This window comes from Nicotiana tomentosiformis, chromosome 10, assembly GCF_000390325.3.
Source record: "Nicotiana tomentosiformis chromosome 10, ASM39032v3, whole genome shotgun sequence".
In the NCBI taxonomy this organism is placed as follows: Eukaryota; Viridiplantae; Streptophyta; class Magnoliopsida; order Solanales; family Solanaceae; genus Nicotiana; species Nicotiana tomentosiformis.
The window spans coordinates 65,389,965-65,403,581 of record NC_090821.1 but is presented as its reverse complement, the minus strand read 5'-3'; the positions used below and the strand labels follow the sequence as shown (position 1 = coordinate 65,403,581).

At 38.7% G+C, this 13,617-nt stretch overlaps 1 protein-coding gene across 1 annotated transcript; it reads right to left on the bottom strand.

The window, feature by feature from the left end:
* Window positions 1–8,685: 8,685 nt before the first annotated feature.
* LOC104104662 (F-box/LRR-repeat protein 25-like) lies at window positions 8,686–11,150 on the bottom strand. Its single transcript, XM_009612800.2, has 3 exons — window positions 10,407–11,150; window positions 9,989–10,109; window positions 8,686–8,786 (listed from the first exon to the last, which is right to left on the bottom strand). Exons 1-3 carry the CDS (start codon window positions 11,148–11,150, stop codon window positions 8,686–8,688), a joined length of 966 nt encoding a protein of 321 aa, XP_009611095.2.
* Window positions 11,151–13,617: the final 2,467 nt, after the last annotated feature.

Genomic DNA, 13,617 nt, shown 5'->3' with positions numbered 1-13,617 from the left:
TGCTAACCACTGAGTATGAGCTATTCGGGATGAAAGACAATGAGTCCATTCAGGACATGCACACTCGCTTCACTTCTATCATCAATGAGCTTTATTCTCTGGGAGAAATCATTCCAAGAAATAAGCTTGTCAGAAAAATACTCAGCATATTACCTGGATCCTGGGAAAGTAAAGTAAATGCTACCACGGAGGCAAAGGACCTGCAGAAGCTGACCATTAATGAACTCATTGGCAATTTGAAAACTTATGAAATGAAGAAGAAGAAGAAGAAGAAGAAGAAGAAGAAGAAGAAGAAGAAGAAGAAGAAGAAGGACAATGAGAAAAGAGATCCTAAAAGGGAGAAGAACCCGGTCCTCAAGAGAAACAAAAATGACTCAAGTGGTGAGGATGCTGATATGGCTTAACTGACAAAGGGATTTCAGAAAATGGTTTGCAGAAATGGAGGTATTCCAAAAGGGGGAAGCTCTGGCAAGCCAAGAGGCTATGACCTATGTCATAAGTGTGGGAAGCCAGGAAATTTCATCAAGGATTGCCCCCTCCTCAAGTAAGATCAACACAAACACAACACAGACAAAGCAGTCAAGAGGAACTCGGTTCCTGACAAACGATTCAAGAGAAACGATGACGCTGAAAATGTTGTGAAGCAAGCTCTTGCTGCATGGGGAGACTCGTCCAGCAAATCTGGAGAGGATGATGAACAAGGTGACATCTTCATAATGGCAGTAAAGAGTGAAGCAACTGAATATGACTTTATCTTTGCCTTGATGACAAAATCGGACGATGATGAAGGTGATGATGATGAGGTAAACTTTCTGGACGTTCAAAGAAATTTGAAGTCCTACTATCAGAAAAAGCTTATATCTTTGGCAAATATTTTAATTGATGCTTATCATAGTCTTATAAATGATAAAAATGCATTAACTGTGGAATTATGAGAAATAGAACATAAGAGGAATGATCTAGTGGTTGTCGTGGTCGATTCAAAAGAGACCATTGAGTGCTTAAAAATGATAAAGAAGCTCTAACTAAAAAGATTGCTAGCATAGAGCATGAGAGAGATGACTTATTAGTAGTAGTCGTGGAACTAAAGAAAACAATTGAGGAACTAAAAAGGGAAGGTAGGCATGAGATCACCCAAAAGGGAAAGGAAGTTGCAAGTGAGGCACACATTAAGCTTGAAAATGAACTCCAAACTGTGAGAGGTCTTGATAATCAGAGGAAAGATCAAAGAGCATTGTCGAATGAGTACAGACATATTGACGATTTTGGGATGCATATGGGTCAAGATTTTTATGAAGAAGGAGAACATGATGCACTACTGGATGCCACCTTCAACATTATAGCTAGGGAGGGAGATCTTTCACCAAGACATGTGCGAAGCGGATCCAACAAATACAAGAAGAATGCACCAGACAGGCAACATAGTTGGGACGATAAAGTAACACAAGAGATTGTCATTAGGAAACCTCCAATGAGAAATGCAAAGCAAAAGGCAGTTGCACCTACGACCTCTAAAAGGTCAAATAGGTCAAAGAGAAAATGATAAAGTTTGAAGAATTTTTGAAGACGGCGGAAGAGGAAGCCAATGAGCTACAAATTGCAGAGTTCACAAGGTTGAAGAAAGAGGGGCAAGACTCAATTTTTTACATTGTTTTACTTTATCACTTTTTAAGTATCATCAATTGTAATATCATCACAGAGTATGTTATAAACTCTGTGATGATCATACAGTACCTAGTTCTTTCCAGTTCTTTTTTTCTTCATGCTTGTTAGTAGATGAGGTTTATTATGCCTCAATAGGATCTGTAAGGTAAGGTATAGCACAGTATGTGTGTGCTTATATGCTATGCCTTTGGGAAGACCCAAGCGGCTGTGAGATATGCCCTCGTGAGACTTGTCGGCAGCTACACCATGATCCTCTACATGAGGCTGCCATCTTAAGGCAATGAAGGCGCAGAAGAGTGATTATATAGCCAAGGCATAAAGGCAACACTACTATAGATTTTGCCCCCCTTACTTGTACTCTCCCGTTGTGGTTTTTCTTTTTTTTGTTATTAATAAAATAGCTACTAGGCAACCCGCCTAGTAGAATATTTGCCAAAAAAAATTGTGAAATCTAGTCTGTGTGCAGAATTTGAAAGAAACATGCAACTTCAAGAAGACTTAGGCAAATTTAAAAGTGACCTTAAAAAATCTCTGAAGTGGACTTGATCCTCTGATGCAATTGCTACCATGTATACAAGCAATGGTGGGAACAGGCAGGGAGTCGGGTTCCAAAGAGAAAAGACTCTGTACAATCCACATAGAATGTATGTTACTGTCACTGAGTTGAGGGCCATAACTTATAGAATAAGACCCATCTAATATATATAAATAAAACTACAATATAATAATTCTGATTACATCATTCTCGTGGTAACACTGCCATTCTCGTGGCAGCTCTGATGCAATTGCTACCATGTATACAAGCAATGGTGGGAACAGGCAGGGAGTCGAGTTCCAAATAGAAAAGACTCCCTACAATCCACATAGCATGTATGTTATTGTCCCTGATAACTGGCTTTGTACTCACTGTGGCAGCACTGGTCAGTTTAAAGAAAACTGTAAGGCTAGAATTCGGTCCCAACAGAAAAATAAGGTGTTTGTCGAAAAGGTAACTACTGCTAAGGAACCTGGTCCCTCCACTAAAAACATATATTGCCTGACTGGACAAGAAGAAGTCTGATTCACCCTTTTCCTCACTACAAGGGATCCAAACTTGTTTGGGTTCCAAAATCTAACCCTTGATTTTCTTGTGTAGGGAGCAGTGAAAGGAAGCAGCCAAAAATGGTACATGGATAGTGGCTTCTCTAAACATATGACTGGAAGCACAAATGATTTCCTTTCACTCAAAGCCCTACAAGGAGGGAGTGTGTCCTTTGGAAATGGCAAAAAGGGATACATTCTGGGAGTTAGAAGGATTGGGAAGTCTCTTGCTCACTCAATTGAAAATGTGTACTATGTGAACGGCTTGAAGTACAGTATGCTGAGTGTTTCCCAAATCTGTGACAAGGGAAACAAAGTGGAATTTGTGTCAAAAATATGCACGGTCACAAATCTTGTGACTTGTGAGGTGGTTCTGGTGGCTAAAAGATACAAAAATATTTATGTTACTGATTTTGAGTCCTTTCAAAATGGGGATCTCACTTGTATGAGTGTTGTTGATGATAATGCTGAGCTATGGCACAGAAGATTAGGTCATGCAAGCTTTACATTGCTGAACAAATTGGTCAGGAAGGACCTGGTTCGCGGTCTGCCGATGTCAAGTTTCAAGATCACAAGATGTGTAATGCATGTGCAAAAGGAAAATACATCAGGTATTCTTTCAAGCCTAAAAAGGAAGTGAGTACCTCAAGGCCACTTGATCTCCTCCATATGGATCTTTGTGGACCTATGAGGGTACCAAGTAGAGGAGGAAAGAAGTACATCTTTGTTATATTGGACGACTACTCCAGATTCATCTGGACCCTTTTTCTCAGAACCAAGGATGAAACGTTTCCAGTATTTGCTGCACTTGTGAAGAAGATCCAGGTGAAAATGAGCCATAATGTGGCGTGTATAAGATCTGATCACGGCATAAAATTTGACAATGCCAAATTCGACGAATTATGTGTTGAAAATAGCACAAGTCATAATTTTTCAGCTCCAAGAACACCTCAACAAAATGGTGTTGTGGGAAGGAAGAATAGGATTCTTGAAGACATGGTAAGAACAATGTTGATTGACAGTGGCATTGTGAAGATTTTCTGGGCAGAAGCAGTCAACATTGCATGCTACTTGGTGAACAGGTGCATGATCAGGTCCCTCCTGAACAAAACCCCATATGAACTGCTGAACGGAAGGAAATCCAAGCTAACACATTTTAGGGACATTTGGCTGCAAATGTTTTGTTCTCAATAATGGTAAGGAAGCACTTGGAAAATTTGATGCCAAAAGTGATGAAGGAATATTTCTAGGCTATTCATCACAAATCAAAGCTTACAAAGTATACAACAAAAGAACTCAATGTGTTAAGGAAAGCATACATGTAATCTTTGATGAATCTCACCACCTATGTGAGAAAGATTCACATGATAAGATGGATCAAGATGGAGAGCAGTCAACTGTTCCTGGAGAAGTCATTGACATGGCAAATGGAAAAGCTGGCATGATGAGTCATGTCAAGGAGTCAAATGATGATGGTGCAGCTGTATCTCCAACTGATGTGGAGGAACCTGGTCCTTCAATCACAACAACTGAAGCTGAGAACAGGGTGGTAGATGTTGTCCAGGGAACTCCAGATGCTGAGATGAGAAGCGGATCTCACGTCAACCAAGGATCACATTCAGAAGTACTTGGATCCTCTCGCAATGAGATTCAGGTATCTAACTGGAAGCACAAAAGTTCACATCCTCTTCAAAATGTGATCACTCCTCTTGACTCCGAGATTCAAACTAGATCAAAGTCAAGAAATTCACTAGCTTTCTCTGCGTTTCTTTCTCAAGTTGAGCCCAAATATATCGAGGAAACATTGAAAGATGCTGACTGGATTACTGCTATGCAAGATGAACTTCATCAATTTGAGAGAAACAGCGTGTAGAACCTGGTTCCTCGACCTACTGACAGAACTGTCATAGGAAATAGGTGGGTATTTAGAAACAAACTTGATGAGTTTGGAAACATAACAAGAAATAATGCAAGGCTAGTAGTTCAAGGCTACAATCAGGAAAAAGGGATTGACTATGATGAAACCTTTGCTCCAGTTGCTCGAATGGAGGCCATCAGAATCCTCATTGCCTTTTATCTCATATGGAATTCAAACTGTTTCAAATGGATGTCAAAAGTGCATTTCTGAATGGCTTTCTAAAAGAAGAAGTCTTTGCCAAGCAACCACTTGGATTTGAGTGTCATGATCATCCTGAGCTTCGACTCCTCATGCTTCAACCACTTTAAACTTGACAAGGCATTATATGGGCTAAAACGGGCTCCCCGTGCTTGGTATGAAAGATTGTCTAAATTTCTACTTGAAAACGGCTTTACAAGAGGAAAAACTGACAACACCTTATTTCTCAAGAAACCGGGGAGGAACCTGCTCATTGTGCAAGTCTATATTGATGACATCATCTTCGGAGCAACAAATGATTCCATGTGTGAGGAATTCACAAGGCTTATGGAAGCGAGTTTGAAATGAGCATAATAGGGAAATTGAATTTCTTCTTAGGTCTATAAGTCAAGCAAACTCCTAAGGGCACAATGATAAGTCAGCAAAAGTACATCAAAGAACTTCTGAAAATGTTTGAAATAGAAAGCTCAAAGATCATTGATACTCCTATTTCCACTGCCACTCGTCTGGATTTGGATGAACTTTGTTCTCATGTGAATGAAACCATGTATAGAGGTATCATCTGGTCACTCCTATATCTCACAGAAAATAGACCAGATATTGTTTTCAATGTAAGACTTTGTGCCATATTTCAATCTAATCCAAAGGAATCTCATCTGAAGGTTGCCAAGAGAATCTTAAGGTATCTTAAAGGAACGCATGACCTGGTTGTCTACTATCCCTCAGGTGACAATTTTGATTTAATCGGGTATGCTGATGCTGATTATGTTGGTTATCTAGTGGATCAAAAAAGCACGTCTCTCATGGCACACTTTTTGGGTTCATGTCTAATCTCATGGGGTACAAGAAAACAAAACTCAGTGGCTCTTTCAACTGCAGAAGTTAAATATGTGGCGGCTGCTTCTTGCTGTGCTCAATTGCTGTGGATCAAGCAGCAGTTAGAAGATTTTGGTGTGTTTTCCGATTGTGTGCCCTTATTATGTGACAACACCAGTGCTCTCAACATGGAAAAGAATCCAGTTCAACACAAGAGAATAAAGCACATTGATGTGCGACATCACTTCCTCAAAGACAATGTTGAAAAAGGGCTCATCTGCATGAAGTTCTGCAGCATAGAAGATCAAATTGCATATATCTTTACCAAAGCACTGAGCAGAGAGCACTTTGAGAAGAATCGTTTTGCACCGGGGTTGATAAAGTCAAGCTGAGGACCTGGTCCCTCAATAATTAGCTATGAAAGAAATATACAGGTAAAACGTGTTTTCTGGCAAGGTCTAACTCATTTCTATATCATTACAGGTATACACGCATGGCAATTACAGAGCAAAACTGCCATATATTACTTTGTGAGTATGATGGAAGTTAGCAACATTGCGGTGGACAAGTCTAATGAGAAAGTGGCTGAAGAGTATGCTGAAAAGATGTCTGAAAAGAATGTGTCTGAGAAGGCGTCTGAGAAATCTGTTGAGAAAGAAAAAAGTGTAGGAAAACAGTGAAGAGAAAGTTTGGCGCCAATGAGGAACCTGGTTCCTAGAAAAAGGCCAAGGTTAGTGTGACCAAGGATGTTGGACGGGAAAATCTGAGAAAACAGAAGGTGCTTTGGGGAAGAACCTTTACCCCTGACATTCTTGACCTGACGGGAATGCTGAGCCATTGGCCATTGTTCCTCCCGAGATGAGATCTCTGTCTGAGGAGGAAAACAAAGGGAGTGAAGAAGACTATGATAATGTGGCTATTGCGAGTTTCATTAGTGCTAGGAGTAAAAGGGAAACTCCCCAACCGCCTACTCCAAAAATGCCAGCTAGTAGACTGCAAAAGAAGGAAACTCTTGAGTCAGTGCTGAAGAAAATAAGAAAGAAAAGAAAAGGATGAGGTTGACGAAGGGTGGCAAATTAGTACATGACGAGGTAGTACCTTCAGCTTTTGAGGTAAATGTTAATGACGAGGTGGATGAGGAACCCAGTCCATTGATCTGTAAATCCTCCAAAAAACCTGTTGTTCCAAAATCTGGTAAGAAGTCATCTGTGAGTAGGATGGAAGTTAGCAATATTGCGGTGGACAACTCTGGTGAGAAAGTGGCTGAAGAGTGTGCTGAAAAGGTGTCTGAAAAGAATGTGTCTGAGAAGGCGTCTGAGAAATCTGTTGAGAAAGGAAAAAGTGTAAGAAAACAGTAAAGAGAAAGGCTGGCGCCAATGAGGAACCTGGTTCCTCGAAAAAGGCCAAGGTTAGTGTGACCAAGGATGTTGGACAGGAAAATATGGAAAAATGGAAGGTGCTTTGGGGAAGAACCTTTGCCCCTGACATTCTTGACCTGACGGGAAAGTGACAACTGGTTGAAATTTATGAATTTCAATAGTGGACACATCTGTTCACACATGAGAGTCCCAAAGTGTATGAGGCTGAGGTACATAGTTTCTATGTCGATCTGTTCATTGTTGAGGATGATAACATCTGCTTGAAGGTAAATGGGGTTGACTTTGTGATTGATGAGGCTGTATTGGGAACCATTTTGGGAGTGCCTACTGATGGTATATCGTCCATTGAAGGGACTTGCTCTTCAAACTTCAGAAATGCCATTCTGAAGGATGATGCAGTCCAGCATAGGGAATGGGTGCACAAGAAGGCCTTGCTTCTAGTATACCAGCTACTATTAGAAATGGTGAACAAAGTGTTTGTCCCTCGTGCAGAAAGATGTTACATTACATCACGAGCAGATATGTTCCTCATAGAGGCTCTGGATGCATACTCCACTATAAATCTGCCGAGAATCATGATTGAGCACATGAAAAAGGTAACAGATTTCAAGGATGGTAATCATGGACTGCCCTATGAGTTTCTTCTCACCAAAGTCTTTGAGTTATTCAAAGTTCCCCTGGGAATGGCCACCATGGGTACTCGCAAGCAGAGTTTCTCCAAAACCACCTTGGAAGAGTGTGAGTGTATCGATACGAAAGGAGGGGTTGGCAGCAATTCCACTATCTCACAACTGATTGAAGCTCAGAGTATCGCCAATAAAGAGATAAAGAAGTTGAAGGCAAGGAATGTTATCCTTGAAGGTCAGCTTAGTCAGGCCCAGGAGGCACCTGGTTCAAGTATCTCACAAAATGCATAGGTTGCTCATCTGATCAAAGAAAATGTTGATCTCAAGAAACAGGTCGAGGACCTGAAGGAGAGGTTGCTCAATGAGCAAGGGTCTGCAAATGCTCGAATGGATATCCTCCTTAGAACTCTTTCCTCTTCCTCTCTACCTCCCCCTTCCAGGGCTCCTTAGAGTCATTCCCTTCCCAATGTCAAGTTCAGTTGTCTGTCCCCTGTTTTGGTTTCCTATGTTTTGATATATTTGATGGCTAGTACTCCATTTGTTGTTTTTATTTTGTGGATGATTATGTAACATATGGAACTGCTCCCTATTTTATTTTCAAAATTAATGAATATCCTGTCCTTTTGCTCTGCTTATCTTGCTTTCCTTCTTGTTCTGTTTTTAGTCATGTTTGTGTGCACACATGTTGTATGAGTTAACCAGGCTAGACTTATTTTTGCTTATTGCTTGTGCCTAATCTTTTTATGATGCCAAAAGGGGGAAAAAGTAATTGAGGGGGAACAAGAGGGTTGAGGGGGAACAAAAGGGGGAACAACACAGGCTCAGTGGGAATTTCAATTACAAGTTTGTCATCATCAAAAAAGGGAAAATTGATAAGTTATGTGTCCTGCTATGCTTTAATGATCTGACAAACTTAATGTTAAGAACCAGATAGGGAACTTGTTCAACATCCTCTGAGTACTCAAATATCAACAAGTCTCAAGTCTGGGACATGCTCCAACTTTCAGAGTCCAAGAAACAACAGAGGGAACAGATCGATATCAGTTCCTTTGCTGACAGTATAAGTCAACTCCCCACAGCTGTAAAGTGACTGCAATTGTTCCTCTACACACACACAACAGTACAAACAGTGAAGCAGTCACTTTATGGGGAATGCCTTTGTACCAAACATGCTTACATCATTCAAGTGATGTCACTTATGGAATATTAACATGAAAGAAAGGCAAAACAACACTTGCATAATCTAGAATTCATCAAGCTTTCTCTCAAGTGTATTGCCAACCTACAAGTGACATTGAAGGCGTCAAGAACAAAGAGCAACATAACGAAGGCCCAGTTTCCTGCATTGAGTCATCATATGTCCTTAGTTGTGTAGCATCTTTGTCAAAACAATTTACTTGTAATTCCTACTTAGCTTAGTTAGAAGCATTGTGTAGGAAACCCTTATAAAATCATAAACCATATGTTTGTGTCTTGGCTAGAGTTAGTCGAGTTGTAAGTCTTTGCAATAGAGTTGTTACAAGTTAGTGAGGGATTAAGAGGTTAATTCCTAGGTTACAACAGTTTGTAATCTGAAGTTTGCTCAGTAGTAAAGTTGAAATCCTACAAGGGTAGGTCGTAGTTTTTAATCCCGTGAGCTGGGAGTTTTCCACGTAAAACTCTACTGTGTCATTTACTTACTATTGTGTGCGTGTGTTCTGAAGAAACTGGTTCTCTATATAGTTTGGTAGACCCTTAGTTTCTATCATGCTATTTTATATCACAATAGTTGCTATTATATTTATGACTGATTGAACAGAAATGTGTAGGTAACTGTGGAATATTGCGCCCACATGAGATTATTGCAACCACAAGATATGCAGGGCAAAGCATTTGTTGAATAAAAGATGTCATTTTTCATAATTTCTTGGAGAACATACAAACAGATATCCTAGATAGGGTAATAGAAAGTTCAAACAAATAAATTAAGTAAAATTTGTAGAACATATCGAGTCAATGGACTGGCTTAAACGAAAAATGAAAGACTGATCGATCCCGTCAAGTAAGTTGTGATAAATCTGCAGACTCAAAATTCTGTTTAAATACCACAACTGCATTTCACAAAATAATTAATACGCCACTGGGATTGATGCGTCCTTGATCTTGGTTATTAGTACCTAATCACTGCTATTGGTGATGCTCGATGAAAGCTTATCAGTTCCCATAAGTGTGCTTTACAACTTGTGGCATTTGTTTTTTCGCACTGTTCAATAATCAACCACTCAAGTCTTGGGGAATGAGCAAGGAGGATAAGTACATTTCAGTACTTGATCCCTTGAATTTCCTTAACCTCACTGTTCGAATCATTCTCAGAGCTTCATTCACATGGTTTTCTTCCCTTGATAAGTAAGATAACAGTTTCGTTGTCTGACTCAATGTCTCATCAACCTGAAAATAAAGACATATAATATTAGCACCAAGTCAGTCATCCAACATTCCCTAAAGATACATATTGATCCTTTCATTCCAATTTATGTGGGGTAGAGACGAAGATTTAACCAAAAAAAAAAAAAAGTTTAGGAACTTGTGGAGCTCGGTGCACTAAACTACTGCTATGCATGGAGTTCAAGGAAGGACCAAACCACAAGGGTCTATTGTAAGCATGCAATCTTACCCTGCGTTTCTGTGTTTCCACTGCTCGAACCAAATGTACGAATAAAAAACGAAGCAAGGCTATTTTCTCACCTCTAAAGATGTTCCATTGAAGCAGAGGTGTTTAATGCTTGTAAAGATAGGGTTCACATTAAAACACTGAAATGTTACTGTATAGCTGCTAACGATTGACAAGTTCTCAATTTTTGGAGCAAAGATATTAACACGACTCACACCAATGCAACATCTTAACTTCAAAATCTCAAGCATTGGCAGGATAAGAGAGCCTTCTGATCCTCTACGACGGTCAACTTCAGAACGATTTAACTCTAGACAAACAAGATTAGGGAATTGGGTACCATCTGGCACCTTAAAGATACACCTCGAAAGCTTCAAATGTGTCAACGTTGAGCATGTAAATATGCGACAAGGCAAACTGTATTTTCCAGCATTGGACTTCGCCAAATCTAGAGTGAGTTTCTGGATACCCTGCTTCGAGACAAAGATAATGCATTGATCCACATCTGACTGTGACAGTTCATGTGTCTTCGACATAAGATGAAATCCCAGAATATTTCCAGTATGTTGCATGAGAATTTTATGAATTATACTTGCAACAGAAGCGTCCTTATTAGATACATACTGAAAAAAGTGGCGATCAAACACAAGGTGTGGCTGCGTAGACCATATTTGTGTCCATCGCTTTGATAAGATGCTAGTTTTTGCAGCATCTTGGATGGGTATAAGCTCTAGTACTCTATGTAGTATGTCATTTGGTAAGTCGCCAATCATGGTAGACTTCCTCGCATCACTAGCTACTACATTGCATCTACTCATACTTCTTCTCTCAAATATTTTAAATTTATATTTGATTGAACATGAATTGAGGATCTATAAATAGTTGCCTCGGTGGATATTAATGAACAGATCATAAATAAGAAGAAAACCAATGGGCATTTTTCTTGAGTTCTTCAAAGGACTTTTTGTTGAACTTCCCAAGTCTGTTCATTCCCATAGGATTTATATTTAACAAATCGATGCTTGAATTAATACTTTCAAACAGAGAAATATTCTGATAATTATTAGGAGACTTGAAGGGTGTAAACAAAATTAGGGTAAGGGTGAATCTGGACATTCATTAATTGATGCAGATCCATTTTTCTATAAACAATATTGATATGGAACGACATATCGGATATAAACTGTTTGGCACCTTCCTTGTTTTCATATATTCGGATATCGGAACTACAAGAAAACTTATAACAAGAAGGTTATTCTATTTTCATGTTAATTATCATATGAAACTTGCACGTGAAGGCTTGATTCTCTTTGACGAGCCAAACACATGGAAATTCTATTTGAAATTGGGTGACGGTGATACTCGAATCCAGGACCTCAGTCTGCTTTGATACCATGTTGAAATGTCTAACCATCTTATCTAAAAGCTTAAGCCTATTAAAAACAACACATTTTTATTTACTTAATTATATCTTCAACAAGTATAACATGTTGGTATGAAACTCAAAACATTATCATTGCATAGTGTTTAAACTAATTTTTAAAGTTTTATTTTTTAGATCAAGGTCCAAAACTTTTCCCAAATCTATTTTACTTCTCTCCTCTCAAAAATTACTTTGACGCCAGAGTCCGTAACGGCTGCAGCACCGTTCTCCGATTGAACATTGAGCTTTTTTAAGTAATGGCTGTGATGTCGTTCTAGATTCAACACTGATTTGATAGAGAATAGGTTAAGGTGACGAGATTTAAGTGAAGGGTTTCCGGTGGGTCAGATAATAAGGTTATGTTGTATTATCACTTCTAGTCATCCGGAAAAAAATAATGACAATCGGTAGCCACAAATTACATTATACATTTTATAGCCAAAATTAATTCTAGCAGCTAGCCACTGAAACTGACAAACCCAACTATCACGAAAACACAATGGGAGATGGCTTCTAAGATGGCTATTAATTTATTCAATAGGGATCATTCATTATTTTATTCTTTTTTGACTTTTAGGCTATTTATATATTAATATTTGTGAAGAATATAAAAATAAAACTTGTCTTAAATGTTACTTTTTGCCTTTTCCTATATGAGTCCAATATGTGCACATACTTGTCACGATCCCAAATTCTCTCCGTAGGATGTCGTGATGGCACCTAGTCTCTAAAACTAGATAAGTCTATCAATGCGGAATAATAAATATCTGAAATAAATAAACTACAATTCAAACAATGTCAACTTTCAAAACCCGGTAGAAATAAGTCACAAGCTTCTAAGAATTTATTCTCAAAGTCTCTATATATCAGAGTCTAAAGCAAATAAGGAAGACAACATAGTAAGATAGAAGGGGACTCTGGAGTCTGCGGACGCTGGCAGATATACCTCGAAGTCTCCTCGTACAGCCAGTTTACTGATGTGTGGCCTGATAAGATGTACCTGGATCTGCACAAAAAGATGTGCAGAAGCGTAGTATGAGTACATCACAGCGGTAACCAGTAAGTTCCAAGCCTAACCTCAGTAGAGTAGTGACGAGGTCAGGTCAGGCTCTACTGGAGAATAAATAATGGCATGGTAAAATATTTAAACAATATTATAAGATAAAATGATAATGGAAATGAATCAATTAGTGTGTCACATTTAATTACATCAAATAATGGTAAATAAATGCCTCGTGGAAACAAAACAAAATTCTTTTCAACTTTAAGAAAATCACAACAATAATAAAAGGCCTTCGGCCATAAATCAATATCAACAAGGACACTCCCGAGGTACCGCCTCGTAGTCCCAAATCATAAATAAATTCACAATATCTCATTTTGTTATCTCACCGCGGGAGCCTTCACAATTTATTTTAAAGAAAATATTTTTCCCAAAATAACATCCCGCGTTTTAGCCATCCTTATCACACCGCATGACTTCTAGTAGTTCCCCCTACTAGCCACCCTTATCTCACCGTATGTGTTTCAATACCCAGACCTTATATCACCGCATGCGTATCAATATCACAATATATCACAATTTGCACCTCAGGTACTCAAATAATTTAACTTGCCAAAATAATTCAACAATAATATTTTTTCACAATAAAGAGTTCACAGCTCATGTCAAAATAATTCAACAATAATATTTTTTCACAATAAAGAGCTCACTGCTCCATCACGATGAGTACGAAAATCTTACAAAAATATTCACGAGTAAATAATTCAGGAAAATAATATTTTAAAATCTTTAATACGTTGCTTCAATATCAAGTTTAAAACTGTCAAATACTTCATTTTATTAATATTTAATTTAAAGA